General features: G+C 49.6%; 1 protein-coding gene across 7 annotated transcripts in view; it reads left to right on the forward strand.

Annotated features, from left to right (window-relative positions):
- Nucleotides 1–16,152, forward strand: part of ADGRD2 (adhesion G protein-coupled receptor D2) — a 65,504-nt gene that overhangs the window by 24,930 nt on the left and 24,422 nt on the right. For all 7 annotated transcript variants that reach the window (XM_082208837.1, XM_082208839.1, XM_082208841.1 and 4 more), the window contains exons 12-17: nucleotides 169–274; nucleotides 3,802–3,857; nucleotides 8,611–8,743; nucleotides 9,774–9,877; nucleotides 12,567–12,669; nucleotides 12,817–12,970. In XM_082208837.1, coding sequence (XP_082064963.1) covers nucleotides 169–274; nucleotides 3,802–3,857; nucleotides 8,611–8,743; nucleotides 9,774–9,877; nucleotides 12,567–12,669; nucleotides 12,817–12,970 — 656 coding nt within the window. The remainder of the gene's footprint in view (nucleotides 1–168; nucleotides 275–3,801; nucleotides 3,858–8,610; nucleotides 8,744–9,773; nucleotides 9,878–12,566; nucleotides 12,670–12,816; nucleotides 12,971–16,152) is intronic.

Raw genomic sequence — 16,152 nt, forward strand, 5'->3', positions numbered from 1 at the left:
TTTTAGAGCGGGTGGGATGTTTTAATGTATGCCCTTCCCTGCCATATTTTAATGTATATATGTGGGCTTGTTTGTTGGTGAGTGGTTGAGTTGCTTTGGCAAAAAAACAACAAACACAAAAGTGTCTGGTAAATAAATAAACAAACACTTTTTCCGTTTCTGCCCCAGGTACTTGAGCACCCAGGCAGGCTCCTCCATAATCTCCTCCTCTCTGGTCAGCGACTACGAGGAAATCAGCACCGCTGTGCGTTACCGCCTCTGGCACCGGGTCCAGGTGAGGGTTTGCAGTCCATTCCTGTGGGTTGAACCACAGAGCCTAGGACTTGCCAATCAGAAGGTCGGCGGTTCAAATCCACGCTCGGTCCCTGCTCCTGCCAACCTAGCAGCTCAAAAGCACCTCAAAGTGCAAGTAGATAAATAGGTACCACTCCAGCAGGAAGGTAAACGGCGTTTCCGTGCGCTGCTCTGGTTCGCCAGAAGCAGTTTAGTCATGCTGGCCACATGACCCGGAAGCTGTACGCCGGCTCCCTCGGCCAGTAAAGCGAGATGAGCGCCACAACCCCAGAGTCAGTCATGACTGGACCTAATGGTCAGGGGTCCCTTTACCTTTACCTTTACCTGCTGCAAATGGGCATCTTTGTGGGTAAACATGTGGAGCAGGGGAGAAGATGACAATGGTTATGGAAGGGCATGAAGTATGTGGAAGAGCCATAGCTCATTTGCAGAGCAGAAGGTCCTGGGTTCAATCCCCAGCCACAGATCCAGGTACGGCTGGAAGAGATTTCTGCTTGAAACTCTGTCCATTGGTGTGGAGAAGTGGCTCCCCCACCTTTGGGGGCAACTGCCCCCTTGGTTTTATCAACTCATCCCTAGTGACCTTACTCTACCTTATAAAATGCATTATTCAGTTTAACAGTTTGCACGACACACTAAAAAAAGATCACAACACCGTCAAACAGTGTTGATTTCCCATTTGTTCGAAATGCAGTTGAAACTAGTAAGTTTAACTAAATCAGCAAAACGGATGAACTTGAATTGATCCAGGGATACCAGAGCCTAGTGGTCACTGACACTTCCAGTGTCCCCCTGCTGCCCCCTACCTCTCAGTGCTCCCCAAATAATTCCACTGCCGCCCCCCCCCCAGGGGTGCTACTACCCATTTTGCGAACCTCTGAGCTAGATAGATGGAGCAAAGGTCTGGTAACTTGCTCTGTTCCTGTGAAGGGACACTGGTGCAGACCAGGGCTGGCCCAAGATGTTTTGCTGCCTGAGGCAAAGGGTAAGATTGCGCCCTCCTCGCATTCCTCACCCAGAAGGTGAGTGGACCAGCAGGTGAAAGAATGAGAACAGAGTCCGACCTCACGCTTCAGAGAAGCAGGCCAAGGCCAGGCTGTGAGGCACACCTGGTGGCTTCAAGGAAGAATTGCTGGAGGTTAATGACAGGGCCGGCCAGGGACGCGGACTTATAAAAAATATTGGGGGGGCCCGGGAAAGCTCATGAATAATAAATAAGCTCATGAATATGCAAATAAAGTGGCGCCGCCTCCTCGTGAGCGAATAGGGGAGAGCGTGCTGCGCCTATTAATCAGCTCCGGAACAGCTGATATGCGGGAAACGTGGGGCTAGCCGGAGAAGAGAGGGCGAGCCCCCTCCGCTCAGGCCCTAAACCGCTGAAACCGCCAGGAGGAAGGAAATTCCCCCCGGCAGTGCCTTGGCAGTGGCGGTGGTGCTGCGAAGCAGCGAGGCAGGAGCCCCCGCCCCCGGGGATTCTCTAATCTCGCGGGGGACGGCCGGGGCTCTCCGACTAGGGCGCACGGCTGGCTGGCTGGCTGGTGAGGGAGCAGGTGGGGAGGAGGCGGGGGACGGCGGCGGCACTCTGCTGGAAGGGCGCCCGAGATTATTGGGGGGGCTGAGCCCCCCAAAAAAAATTTTTGAGGGGGCTCGAGCCCCCTCAGGCCCCATGGAGTCGGCGCCTATGGGGCCGGCCCTGGTCAAGAATTACCATATGACTTTTTTTAAAAAAAACGTAATGTGCTTTTGTGCACATACCCCAATCTTATGTTTGTGGATGACATGGAGGGTCAGAGACAGTCCAGGAGGGAATGAGCCCAGTTCCTGCTTCTCACAATCTGATGCCTCTGCGTAGCCCCCCAAGAAGGGCATGGGGAGATTTCCTCCTTCCGCCGCTGCACCCCAGCAATTGATGTTCAAAGCGTGCCACTTCTGTTCCTGGTCTGCATAGGCCATGGGTGTGGAACTGGGTCCATCCAGGAGCCTAGAGCCAGAACTCTCCCTCCCTCTGTGGGTCATTTTGGTAGGAAGGAAGAGCAGACCACCAGTCAATTGCCTAGCATCATAGTGAGAGCCAGTGTGGTGTAATGGAGAGAGCATTGGATTGGGACCTGGGAGAGCAGGGTTCGAATCCCCGCTCTGCAATAAAGCTCATTGGGTATGTCTGACCTTGGGGCAGTTGCTGCCTCTCAGCCCAACCAGCTGCACCGACTGGTTGTGGGTATTAAATGGGGGAGGAGGAGACCCGTGCGCAGCACATTGAGCTCCCTGAGGGAAAAGATGATATCTATTGTAAAGGTAAAATAAATAAAATAAATGTTTCAGGACTGAGCCTGGCAGCTTGTAAAAGAAAGTTCAGGGTTCTACCTCTGGAAAGGAAATATTAGGAGCGCAGTCCCAATTCTCCATTTTCAGAGCGGCCCTTTCAGTGTTTGCATCTCTTGCGTCCGGCGATGTTGGGGAGATGGCCAGGTGGGTGGGGCCAAATGAGGACGCCTCACAAAGCCTAATTAGGCCCACAGGTAGAGGTTCCATAACTGGAGTATATAGCCATTGTGGTTGATAGCCGTGGGTAAAAAGGTAAAGGTAAAGGGACCCCTGACCATTAGGTCCAGTCGTGGCCGACTCTGGGGTTGCGACAATCATCTCACTTTACTGGCCAAGGGAGCCGGCGTACAGCTTCCGGGTCATGTGGCCAGCAGGACTAAGCCGCTTCTGGCGAACCAGAGCAGCACATGGAAACACCATTTACCTTCCCCCCCCCCCGAGCGGTACCTATTTACCGTATTTTTTGCACCATAACACTCACTTTTTTCCTCCTAAAAAGTAAGGGGAAATGTCTGTGCGTGTTATGAAGGGAATGCCTACGGGTGGCATGCCTACGGATTTTCCTCCTCTAAAAACTACGTGCGTGTTATGGTCAGGTGCATGTTATAGAGCAAAAAATACGGTAACTACTTGCACTTTGTCGTGCGTTCGAACTGCTAGGTTGGCAGGAGCAGGGACCGAGCAACGGCAGCTCACCCCGTCACAGGGATTTGAACCGCCAACCTTCTGATTAGCAAGTCCTAGGCTACCCGCTTCGGTAGCCATGGGTAGCCTTGTCTAATTCATTTTTTAAGCTCTCCATGTTGGTGGTCATCCCAAGGTGGTGGTGGGCCCTTTTATTATTTATTTATTTATTTATTTATTTATTTATTTATTTATTGCATTTATTTATTTATTGCATTTATTTATTGCATTTATGTCCCCACCTTTTCCTCCATGGCACTCTAACCACTACACGCCCCGGCTCCCCTTCCTCAAAGTGGCCCATGTAGCTGCAGGGTGGCTGCCTTTGTGTAACAGGCCACGTCCCAGCTGGTGCTGATCGTGGTGTTGTGTTTGAACTGGCAGTGATCGAGAGGGTGGGGCTGACCCTGTTGTTTTGAGTGGATCCCCTTTGGGGCTTGGTCCAGAGCTTGCTTCTCTGTAGGGCTCAAGACTCCCACTGTTTCCGTCCCACCGCAGGCTCTGCCAGACCAGTTTGTGGAGCCAGTGTGCGCTTTCTGGAACTTCAGCAGAAGGTAGGTAGCTCAGGAAAGGGGTAACCGCCATCTTGGCTGCATGACGAAGGGAGCGATGGAGAGCGGAAGAGCTTCGCAGGCATGGAAGCTCAGATTGAGGGTGGGAGGGCAGCAGTCTGTAGGGTGGAGGGCCATAGAAGCACAGAGCTGTAGAATTGGAAGGGACACCATGGGTCATTAGACCAACCCCCTGAAATCCAGGACTCACAAGGAAGGAATCCCTGACAGATGACCATCCAACCTCTGCTTTAAAATCTCCAGTGAAGTAGAATGAATGAACAAATCTTTATTTGTGTCAGCCATCGGCCATAGCAATAATACAACAATGTTGTTGTTGTGGAGTCGTTGAGCCGACTCATTGTGACCCCCTGGACCAGAGCACGCCAGGCACTCCTGTCTTCCACTGCCTCCCTCATGCTGGTAGCTTCAAGAACACTGTCCCACCATCTCGGCCTCTGTCATCCCCTTCTCCTTGTGCCCTCCATCTTTCCTAACAATCAGGGTCTTTTCCAGGGAGTCTTCTCTTCTCATGAGGTGGCCAAAGTATTGGAGCCTCAGCTTCAGGATCTGTCCTTCCAGTGAGCAATCAGGGCTGATTTCCTTCAGAATGGATAGGTTTGTTCTTCTTGCAGTCCATGGGACTCTCAAGAGTCTCCTCCAGCACCAGAATTCAAAAGCATCAATTCTTCGGCGATCAGCCTTCTTTATGCTCCAGCTCTCACTTCCATACATCACTACTGGGAAAACCATAGCTTTAACTATATGGACCTTTGTCGGCAAGGTAATGTCTCTGCTTTTTAAGATGCTTTCTAGGTTTGTCATCACTTTTCTCTCAAGAAGCAGGCATCTCTTAATTTTGTGGCTGCTGTCACCTTCTGCAGTGATACAACTATACGATTTGCAAAAAATAAAAATAAGAAGTCAACTATAAAAATACATTTTAGGGTTTTGAATTAATAGTCAAATAGTGGATCTTATTCTAATTGCCCCAGCTAAAAACCTTGCAACCTTTGCTGTCACCCCAGTGAAGCAGAGTCCACCTCTTTCGGAGGGAGTCCATTCCACTGTCAAACAGCTCTTCCCATCAGAAAGTTCTTCCTAATATCTAGTCAGAATGCCTTTCTTGTCCTCTGAATTCCTTGGTCTGGGTCCCACCCTCCAGAGCAGCGGAAAACAAGCTTGCCATTTGAGAGGAATATCACTCTCTCATCTCCTTTCGGTCTCCTCTTTTGCAGGCTAAGCAGACCCAGCTCCCATGCGGAAGTCTGAAATCTGGGTGATAGGTCCTTCCTGTAAAACAGAGCTTTCCAAACTGTGTGCTGTGACACATTAGTGTGTCGGCTGCAGTGCGTAGGTGTGTCACGCGAATGCTCCACGCACTCCTCTCAGGAAAAGGAGCTAGTTTAACCTCCAGCTTGCTAGTAAAACTGAATTACTGTGTCTCGGAATGATGACACATGTCTAAAAAGTGTGTCACCAACATGAAAAGTTTGGGAAGCTGTGCTGTAAAATCTCTGGTTCTGGGGTCCACAGTATGGCACCTCTAGACACCCTCAGATGGGGAAGAAATTTGACTCAGTTCATATTTAGAGCCAGACATACCTGATTAGCAGTTTCTGAAACAAGATTTAAACCAAAACTCAGCTGCTCTTTGAAATCCACACCTTTCAGAATTTTTTGCAAAGCAATTCTCCAGCCAAGTATAATTATTATTATTATTATTATTATTATTATTATTATTATTATTATTTATACCCCGCCCATCTGGCTGAGTTTCCCCAGCCACTCTGGGCGGCTTCCAACGGGATATTAAAAACAATACAGCACCAGACATTAAAAACCCTAACCCTAAACTTCCCTAATAAAATAAATGCATATACTTGGGTTAAAAGTGTGAATAAAAATGCACATATTAGTGAAAATAATATACAACCGTGCGTTGTATTAGAGAAAATAGTTTTGCAGAAATGGATTTGTCAGCAAGAATTGCACACACAAATGTGTATGTCAAGAGAAATTTGCACTAAAATGGCTGATGATTTCTCATGAGGACTTTTTCCAAATAAAAAGAAATTGCAAAGTCATGTGGAAGTGTGGAGAAAGGAACTCACTGATGGGAAAATGTGAAACTGACATTGAACGGTTCACTCATCCCTGCCTTAGTGCCCGCCAACACCCCCTGCCCCTCTGAGGTTTCCCCCCTCCCCTTTCAAATTGGGTTTTTATTGACTTATTTATTTGAATTTGTGTTTATTTGAATTTGTTTATTTATTTGAATTTGCATTTGAATGGGAAGATGTTGCCACGCTTTGCCTGCTGCTTCAGGGGTGTTCTGTGCAATGTCAGTTTCCCCCCCTGTGAAATGGGTATTTATTTGTTCCCATGGCAGTTGCTTACATTTCCAAGCATGCCTGAAAAATGGGAGACCCTTATGCCTCCTGTGTTCAGTCAGTCAACCAATTCACTCCCTTGCCTGAGATTGATAAGACTGTTATGTGTTTATTCTTAACACCCCAACCTGCAACGAGGAGCCTTTTGTTGCAGAGGGAGGCTCCCTTCTGCAAAGTTATTTGCAAATGAGTGACCTTTCCCTGGAGGCCTCACTGAATTATGCCTCCAGCCTGCGACAGAGGAGAGTCACTTGGAGAATTATGGCTCGCGAGGAATGCAGGATGCTCAGTGCACCGTAAATATGGTCTGACGTGGGATGTTGTTTCCTTGTCTGGGTCATCAAGGAGCAGATGGTGGGGCTTTGCCAAAAACTCCAGGGGGAGGGGGGCTAGCCTTCACAAACCAGGATCCTTCTCAGGTCCAGAACCTTTGTGCTCATTTGGAAAGGTGGCCGCACTTGGGACTCAAGGCGAGGAGGGGGTGACACGACAGACCCCTGCCTCAAATACAAGGGAAGTCCCTATGCTCCTGTTTCATTCAACTCAAGCGCAGCAGTGAGGACTGGCACCTTGCTTTGTTTTTAAGGCATAGCTGTCAAGCGTCCCTTATTTGGCGGGACAGTCCCTTATCCCAGCGCCGTGTCCTGCTGCTGTCCCTTATTGATGATGTCCCTTAACTAAGCTCCTGAAGGTAATGGGGCACTTTCTGAGTCCAGCTGTCCTTTGTCAACAACAAATTGTTGCTTTTATTATGTTGAATATATGCTATATGGTAATTTATGGACCTAATAGGTATCTAAAGCCATTTGCACGCAACAAAGTATGTATTTTATCAAAGTAATTATTGATCCCTTATTTTGGCTGCTGATCCCTTATTTTTGAGGCCGCTGGTCCCTTATTTTCAAATCTGTAAGTTGACAGCTATGTTTTAAGGGAGGCACCACGGCTCCGCGAAAAAGCAGCTGCTCTGCATTTAGAAGGTCCCTGGTCCAATCCCTGGCATTTCCAGGTGGGGCTGGGTGAGACCCCCCCCCCCCCGCCTGAAATCCTGGAGGGCTGCTGCCTGCCAGAGTTGACAGTGCAGAGCTGGGTGGACCAATAGCCTGAAAGGCATCTTCTCCTGGTGTTCCTTCGGGGGAGGGGGCTGTGAGGGCTTGTTGTTCCTTCTTCCGGTCGTGGTGGCTGGGACTGGGCTTACGGGAAACCCAGCTCTGCAGTTCATTGGCCCAGTTCTTCCCAAACGTTTCCAGGGTTCCACAAACTGATCGCTGGTTCCGGCTTCCCTGTCAAAGCCATTATTTAGAATAGCGGTTTCCTCCGCCCACTAAGGAGGAAAACCACACGATAAAATTCAAAGCAGCAGCAAATAATTGCACGTTTATTCAAAATCCAGTCAAAACTATTTGCTTTCATTCCTGTGTTGGAGGGGGTTGAGCTAGATGATGATGATGATGATGATAATAATAATAATAATTTATTATTTATACCCCGCCCATTTGGCTGGGTTTCCCCAGCCGCTCTGGGCGGCTTCCAACAGAACAGTAAAATACAATAACCTATTAAACATTAAAAGCTTCCCTAAGCATGACCCTCACGGCCCCTTTCAATACTACAATTCTAATTCAGCAAAATTGATGAGCTAGATCCAGTGAGTCTGATGAGTCCTTTGCACCTCCAATACCCACCTCTGCTGCACCCTCTCCTATTGATACCCCTCTAAGTAATCTCACTGCTTAAACCCTAGGAGGGGGGGGGGGGTTGGTGGAGGTGGGGGGAGCACTCTGGTTTGGCTAAGAGGCCTCCATTTACCAGCAAGCCTTTCTGGGGCAACCGAAGCTCTGTGCTTCTCTCTGGTTTCAACAGCTGTTTGCTGCTGACTCCCCTCATTGGGTGCTGCTGGACTTGGAGATGATGATGATGATGATGATGATGATGATGATGATAATAATAATAATATTCCCCAGCCACTCTGGGCGGCTTCCAACAAAATATTAAAATACCGTAATGCAGCAAACATTAAAAGCTTCCCTGAACAGGGCTGCCTTCAGTTGTCTTCTAAAAGTCTGGTAGTTGTTCTCTTTGACATCTGGTGGGAGGGCATTCCACAGGGCAGGCGCCACCACCGAGAAGGCCCTCTGCCTGGTTCCCTGTAGCTTTGCTTCTCGCAGCGAGGGAACCACCAGAAGGCCCTCGGAGCTGGACCTCAGTGTCTGGGCAGAACGATGGAGGTGGAGACACTCCTTCAGGTCTACTGGGCCGAGGCCGTTTAGGGCTTTCAAGGTCAGCACCAACACTTTGAATTGTTTGTCCTTTGGTCCCTGTTGGGCTTCTCCCCCCCCCCCTCTCCTTTCATGCCCTGCTAGCCCCAAAGGAGGAAGAGGAGGAGGCTGGTCGACTGCCGGTTGCTCTGTTGTCACCTCCCACTTGGAATTTACCACCTGCTCTTGCAACCACACCACCAACTTTGCAGTGCTGCTGCAGGTCTACGAAGTGCAGGTGAGAGAGACGGAAGCCTTTGCTTAAGGGAGCCAGGGGGTGGGCAGGTTGGGGGACCGGGGAACAGGCCTTAGTGCCATCCCAAAATGTTTTTTCTTCCTGCAATGAATGGCAATGTGGTGCCTCTTCCTCCACCCCACATACAAAAGCCACGGGTTTGCACTGGCAGCTGGGTATCTCTTTCGCCACAGAGGTGTGTCTGGCACCTTCATTATACAGCTTTACTTGAATACTGAAGACACACTTCTTTACCTTGGCTTTTGACAGTCGAGGTGTATATATTCAGACCCACTTAATTTCTGTAATTTTTGTTAGGAGAGCTTGCAGCCCGGGTAAATTAGATTGAAATAACCACTTACTGTTTCTGGAGTTCAAAGGTTTTATTCATGCAGGAGCTATTAACAGGATGAGTAGGGATAAAAGAGAGAAGTACCAGACATCTTGTCTCAACATGTTGGAAGAGAGAACACAAAATGGTTCAGCTTTTAGTGGTGCAGTTAACTTATAGAGGCCCCAAGCAAGTGTTGGATAGTTTGCTAGGCAAACAGCGTCCTCATGTGGTTTGAAGCAACACATGCATGAAATAGAAGCTCAAGAGAAGGAAATGTACTTGCTTTTCCCCAACAATTTTAAGTTGTTTTAAATTGATTTTAATGTTGTGCTTTAGTTGTAGTAACCTGCCCTGGGACTTTGGGGTGATGAATGGGTAATAAATGGTAGGAGGAGGAGGAGGAGGAGAAATAATAATAATAATAATAATAATAATAATAATAATAATAATAATAATGGGGCAGTCCACCACACCTCAGTCAAGTGGGCTTTTTGAGGGCGTGTGGCGGTGGTTTGCAGGACATCCTGTGTGGCCTACCCAGCTCTATCCACCAATAAAACAGAATGGCTGGGGAGGGGCTTGGGTGGAATAGCCAGGGGTTGCCCCTACCCCAACACCCGCCAACTGAGGCGGCTGCCTCACTTTGCCTAACAGTAGAGCTGACCCTGCTTAGCCAGTTGTTCCTGTGTGTTTGAGCAGAGGAGTGCAGAGGAGGAGTCAACCCTGAAGACCTTGACCTTTGTGGGCTGCGGTGTCTCCTTCTGTGCCCTGATCGTCACCTTCGTCCTCTTCCTGGCAGTTGGGTAAGGCTGGATCAGGGCCACGTCTCCAGAAGCAAGACGGGTGTAGGATGGGGGTGATTTCCCTACAGAAGGACATCATGACACTCTGTTGGATCAGGCCAGTGGGGACCCATCTAGTCCAGTATCCTGTTCTCACAGTGGCCCCCCATGACTGCAGAGGGAGACCCCACAAGCAAAATCCCAGCACGAGAATCTTCTTGTGCTATCCTGGATACCCCCCCACCACCACCACCACCAATCTAAGATCTAGGCAGCTGCCCCAGGTCTGTGCTCTGTGAAGCACTTGCAGCAACCAGGAACCCCTCCCCTCCCCCATATGCACCTTTCCCCAGTGGGCTGTGTGCATGTAGCCAGAGACTACACCTGCATGGAAGATGCCTCTCCTCTTCCCTCTTCAGCCCCTTCCTGGTTTGGGAGACAAAGTGCAGGGGAGGCGCCTGGCGGTTCACTTGCCCGGCCTGCTTCTTCCTCCAGCTTTGAAGCTGCCTCTGCCTCTGATTCCTGCCTGCCACAGGCCCCCACAAACCACTGCCCCCCGCTCCTGAGTCCGACTCCAGGCCCCCTTCCCCCAGTGCACACTCGTCAGTGCCCTGCCAGTGCCTGCCAGATTCCTGCCTCCAACTATGGAGACAGAGCAGAGTAGTAGTAGTAATAATAATAATAATAATAATAATAATAATAATAATAATAATAATTTATTTATACCCCACCCATCTGGCCGAGTTTCCCCAGCCACTCTGGGCGGCTTCCAATCGAGTGTTAAAAACAACACAGCATTAAATATTAAAAGCTTCCCTAAACAGGGCTGCCTTCAGATGTTTTTTAAAGATAAGGTAGCAGCTTATTTCCTTGACATCTGAAGGGAGGGCGTTCCACAGGGCAGGTGCCACCACCGAGAAGGCCCTCTGCCTGGTTCCCTGTAACCTCACTTCTCGCAATGAGGGAACTGCCAGAAGGCACTCGGAGCTGGACCTCAATGTCTGGGCTGAACGATGGGGGTGGAGACGCTCCTTCAGGTATACAGGACTGAGGCCGTTTAGGGCTTTAAAGGTCCGCACCAACACTTTGAACTGTGCTCAGAAACGTACTGGGAGCCAATGCAGATCTCTCAGGACTGCTGTTATGTGGTGCCATCCCTAGTCCGCCCCCTATGCCTCCATGAATTTGTCTCATCCTCTTTCAAAGCCATCCCAGTTGGAGGCCATCCCTGCCTCCTGTGGTAGTGAGTTCCAAAGGACTGGACAAATTCATGGAGATGGAGGGGGAGGAGGAGGAGGAGGAGGAAGGCTATGGATGGCTCCTAGCCAGGAAGGCTCTGCTCTGGCTCCACAGTTGGAGACAACGATGGTTCTGAATGCCAGTTGCTGGAAACACCAGGAGGGGAAAGGGCTGTTTGGCCACTGTGAGAACAGGAATCAGGGCCAGGTGGGCCATCAGGGACCTGATCCTGCAGGCATGCTTTGTTCCTTATGAAGGGGTGCAAAGCGCTCCCTGTTCTTGCTGGAGTACAGTGGTGCCCCGCAAGACGAATGCCTTGCAAGACGGAAAACTCGCTAGACGAAAGAGTTTTCCGTTTTGGAGGTGCTTTGCAAAACGAATTTCCTATGGGCTTGCTTTGCAAGACGAAAATGTCTTGCGAGTTCCTGCTGGTCTTTTTTCCTCCCCCCCCCCTTTTTCTAAGCTGCTTATCAGCTGATCCGATCAGCAGATAAGCCGCGCTAATAGCGCTAATCCACGAATCCTTCAATGGGCTTGCTTCGCAAGACGAAAAAACCGCTAGACGAAGAGAATCACAGAACGGATTCTTTTCGTCTTGCGAGGCGCCACTGTACTTGGCATGAGTCGTTCCTGACTGTGGCTCCACCGTAGGGGTCAGGCATTGCAGGGACTCCAACTCTCATCAGCCCCAGCCAGCAGAGGGCCTGGTCATTGGGGGGGGGGCGGCGGCAGGTTCTGCATCCCGTCTCCCAAGAATGTGATGGGACTTGACCAGCAGGGGGGCTGGGTACCCGGAATGGCACTCCCAGAAGTGTTGGTTCTCCAGGGTGAGAGGTGGGGGGGGTGGAGGAGAGGTCCCAGGTGGGAGCTGGGAGGGGGCTGCCACCCCCTGTAGGTGGGGGTGGGGTTAAGAACTGCCTCTAGGAGAAGTCTCCATATTATACATATTCTGTTTGTAGCGTTCATAGCTGTTCTTGTAGTGTGAAAAAACTTTAGTAATTTTTAAAAATTTGAACAGTCAAAAAAGGGCGTTGCACTCCCAACTTTGTTTCTTTTTTTAAGATTTTTATTGATACAGCAAGAAAAAAGAAAAAAAACACAAATACCAAATTACACACAGGAATAACCATAGACGCATAATTTTCTTAGCAAACAATCAAACATGTATTGGTCTTAACACTAAAGACCCAACCTTTTTCTTAATATATCCAATTTCTTATATCTACCTTGCAACTATTACTGAAGTTCCTCAAATGCTGCAACAGAATTTAAACTACTATATTTATTTTTCAGATATTCTTTGAAAACCTCCCATTTTGAAACAAATTCCTGTTTTGATTTATTCTTTATTTTTTTCTGATAGACCATCTAATTCGGCATACTGTATTCTGTCAGCTTCTGGATCCAATCTTGTATAGAGGGGATTTCATTACTTTGTTTCTTGACTCCCGTCTCCCCATCCTCCCTCCAGTGTCCCCAAGAGCGAGAGGACCACCGTGCACAAGAACCTGATATTTGCGCTGGCAGCTGCGGAGGCCTTGCTCATGTTCAGCGAATTGGCCAAAACCAACCAGGTGGGAAGGGGCAGGCAGATGGGAGAGACCTCAGGGGGGGACTTACCCGCCTTTGCCAGCGGGACAGAGACCTGTTCCTGCCAAGGGATCCCTCGCCCCTCACCTCCCACGGCCTCCTTCCCTTCCTTCCCTTCCTCTCCCCCCCAGGGAGTGTGCTTTGCCGTCACGGCCTTCCTGCACCTCTTCTTCATGGCTGCCTTCGCCTGGATGCTGGTGGAAGGTCTTCTCCTGTGGAGCAAAGTGGTGGCTGTGAACATGAGCGAGGACCGGCGGATGCGGTTTTACTACGTGACTGGATGGGGTCTGTGTCCGAGTGGTGATGAGGGGGGGGGGAGAGAGAGGGCAGGCAGCCGAGTCGACTTCTGATTCTCCTCCTCCTCCGTCTTTTGAAAGCCCATACTCCTACAGATGGCTTGATCCCGTTTAGACAAACCCTGTTCCCATCCTAACCACTGTATGGAGAGGTGGATCTGTGACTGTGGCCGTTGGGTGATTAGTTGCCAGGGGCTGCCCAAATGACTTAGGCAGTTCCTCAGGTATTCACCTGGATCTCCTCAGGTGTCCCCTCTGCCTAAGGCAGGCTGCTTCTCTTTTCTCACAGAGTCTGAGTTGGAAGGGACCCTGCAATGCAGGTATCTCAGCGTCCCTGACAGGTGGCCACCCAACCTCTGTGTGGAAACCTCTCACCAAGGAGAGTCCCTCACTTCCCAAGGGAGTCCGTTCCACTGCCCAGCAGCTCTTACTGCCAGAAGGCTCTTCCTTTGAACATAAGGAATCTTCTTTCCTGCCACTGGAATCGATTGTTTCAGGTCTTATCCTCCAAAGCAGAGACAAACAAGTTCCCTGCATCTTCCTTGTGACAGCCCTTCAAATAAGATGGCTTTCACATCATTTCCATAGGTGAAATAAGATCCAACTGCTTCTTTATTTGGATCAGATTCTGGGGTGATGGGGAGGGGGCAACTCATCCATTTTTTGCCCCAGGCAACTGTGTGTTTTGGGCCAGCCCTAGGTGACTGTTCAGAGCTCAAAGAGGAAAGAACAAAAGGCCTTTAAGCTGTGGCTGTCCATTGGGTGCTCAGGTTGACCTGAAATAAGTTTTATTTGAACCAGAAGCAGCTGGGAAGGCCCTCCAAACTTTGGGGTTTTGTGGGGGTATTCTGAAACATGCTGCTGATGCCACAACAGTGCATTAGCAATTGTTTGACACACATTGCCCCACTTTATTAGTAGTTTTGCAATGCTTCCCAGCGGGACCACATTACAGTAGTACCTCGGTTTAAGAACAGTCCGGTTTAAGTACGATTCGGTTTACGAACTCCGCAAAACCGGAAGTAGCGTCCCGGTTTGAGAACTTTACCTCAGTCTAAGAACGGAATCCGAATGGTGGAAGGGCACTGGTGGTGGAGGCCTCATTAGGGAAAGCACCAGGGCCGTCTTACCCATGGGCACTAGGGGTGCGGGGCACCCGGGCGCAGGGATGTCAGGGGCTCCAGGCCGAGAGTCCAGGGCCCGAGAGTCGAGTCTGGGGAAGAGTCCACCCATCGGTCAGAGCGCCGCGGTGGACTCTTCTGCTGCAGGCGGCTCTGTGCTGCGAGTTCGGGGGCAATCAAACCAGCGAGACGCTAAGGCAGCCGGCCGGCTTCCCCCTCCTGCGCGCCTGGGACTGGGCAGCCGGGGGGGGGGCGCCAGGCAGATCTTTGCACCCTGGGGCCACATATGCTTAAGGCAGCCCTGGAAAGCACACCTCAGTTTAAGAACAGTTTCGGTCTAAGAACGGACTTCTGGGACGCATTAAGTCGTAAACCAAGGTACCAGTGTACGGCCATCCTGAGGGGCATCCTTGCCCCATCGCATTGCAGAAGGGGGCTCAGCCAGTTGCCCTCCAACTCTAATCATAGTATGAAACATTGCAGGATTTCAGCAGGGGGATAAGGGAGCCTGTGCTGATTCAGAAATGAGGCAGTACAGTGGTGCCTTGCAAGACGAAATTAATCTGTTCCGCGAGTCTCTTCATCTTGCGGTTTTTTCGTCTTGCGAAGCACAGCTATTAGCAGCTTAGCGGCTATTAGTGGCTTAGTGGCTTAGCGGCTATTAACGGTTTAGCGGCTTAGCCGCTATTAACGGCTTAGCCGCATTAAGAAAAAGGAAACAAACTCACAAGAACTCGCAAGACGTTTCGTCTTGCAAAGCAAGCCCATAGGGAAATTCGTCTTGCGGAACGACTCAAAAAATGGAAAACCCTTTCGTCTTGCGCGTTTTTCGTCTTGTGAGGCATTCGTCTTGCGAGGTACCACTGTATAACCATAAAGCATAGCTATAGCCCAAAAGCTTTTGCATCCCCTCCTCTGATGAAAATAGGGACGTTGTCTTCTACATCAGGATGTTTCTCCCACTGCACGCATAGACATCACCTGCACATCAACATGGGTCACCTTGAGCCAGTTACAACCTCTCCACTGAACATACCTTGCAGAATTGCTGTAAGGAAAAATGTGCGAGGGCAGGGATCATTTATAACACTTTCCACAGATTAATGGAATGAAATAAATTTTAGCCTAAAAGCTCCCTTGAGGGGAAAAGATGAAAATGATAACGATAATGGAAACTGGGAGAATTATCCAGAACATACCAGCAAATAAATCCCGTTGAACTCAGTGGGACTTAGTTCTGAGTAAAAATGCTTAGGATTGCAGTCTAAGTCTTTACCCAGTTACTTGGGAGTAAGTGCCATTGAATGCAGTGGGACTTCTCCGTGCAGTGGCACGGAGCAATGGATCCAAACTACAAGAAAGAAGATTCCACCTAAACATTAGGAAGAACTTCCTGACAGTAAGAGCTGTTTGACAGTGGAATTTGCTGCCAAGGAGTGTGGTGGAGTCTCCTACTTTGGAGGTCTTTAAGCAGAGGCTTGACAACCATATGTCAGGAGTGCTCTGATGGTGTTTCCTGCTTGGCAGGGGGTTGGACTCGATGGCCCTTGTGGTCTCTTCCAACTCTTCTATGATTCTATGATTCTTTCTGAGGAGTCAGGGTCAGGCTCCATCTACAATAAAGGAATCAACACTCCACACATTTCCTAATAAATGGCTGGCTGCTGAAGCATTGCAATTAAATAATTCAAAGTGGATTTATTACATTTTCCGTCAAGATTATAGGAAAATGTGCTCCGTATGCCAGGCTCACCATTTCCTTCATTTGGGGCAGGTATTTTATTTCCAGTATCATCAGCACCCACCTGCCCTCCCACACCACTTTGAATTGTTCTCTGAGACGTGAAGGGGAGGGGAAAGGGAAAGTGGGACACACGTGTAACTGCCCTGCCCAGATACCACCATGAGAACAAATGGCCATGACTGCACAATAGAAAGGATGTGTGGAGGGGCCCCCCTGTGTCCTGCTGAGAAGCAAAGGAAAATGGGCTCTTAAGAGGTCTCCTGAGACTGGCCAACTGGATAAGGCCCCCAAGTCCCACCCCAAGCC

Source organism: Podarcis vaucheri (genome assembly GCF_965113315.1).
Source record: "Podarcis vaucheri genome assembly, chromosome: Z".
In the NCBI taxonomy this organism is placed as follows: domain Eukaryota; kingdom Metazoa; phylum Chordata; class Lepidosauria; order Squamata; family Lacertidae; genus Podarcis; species Podarcis vaucheri.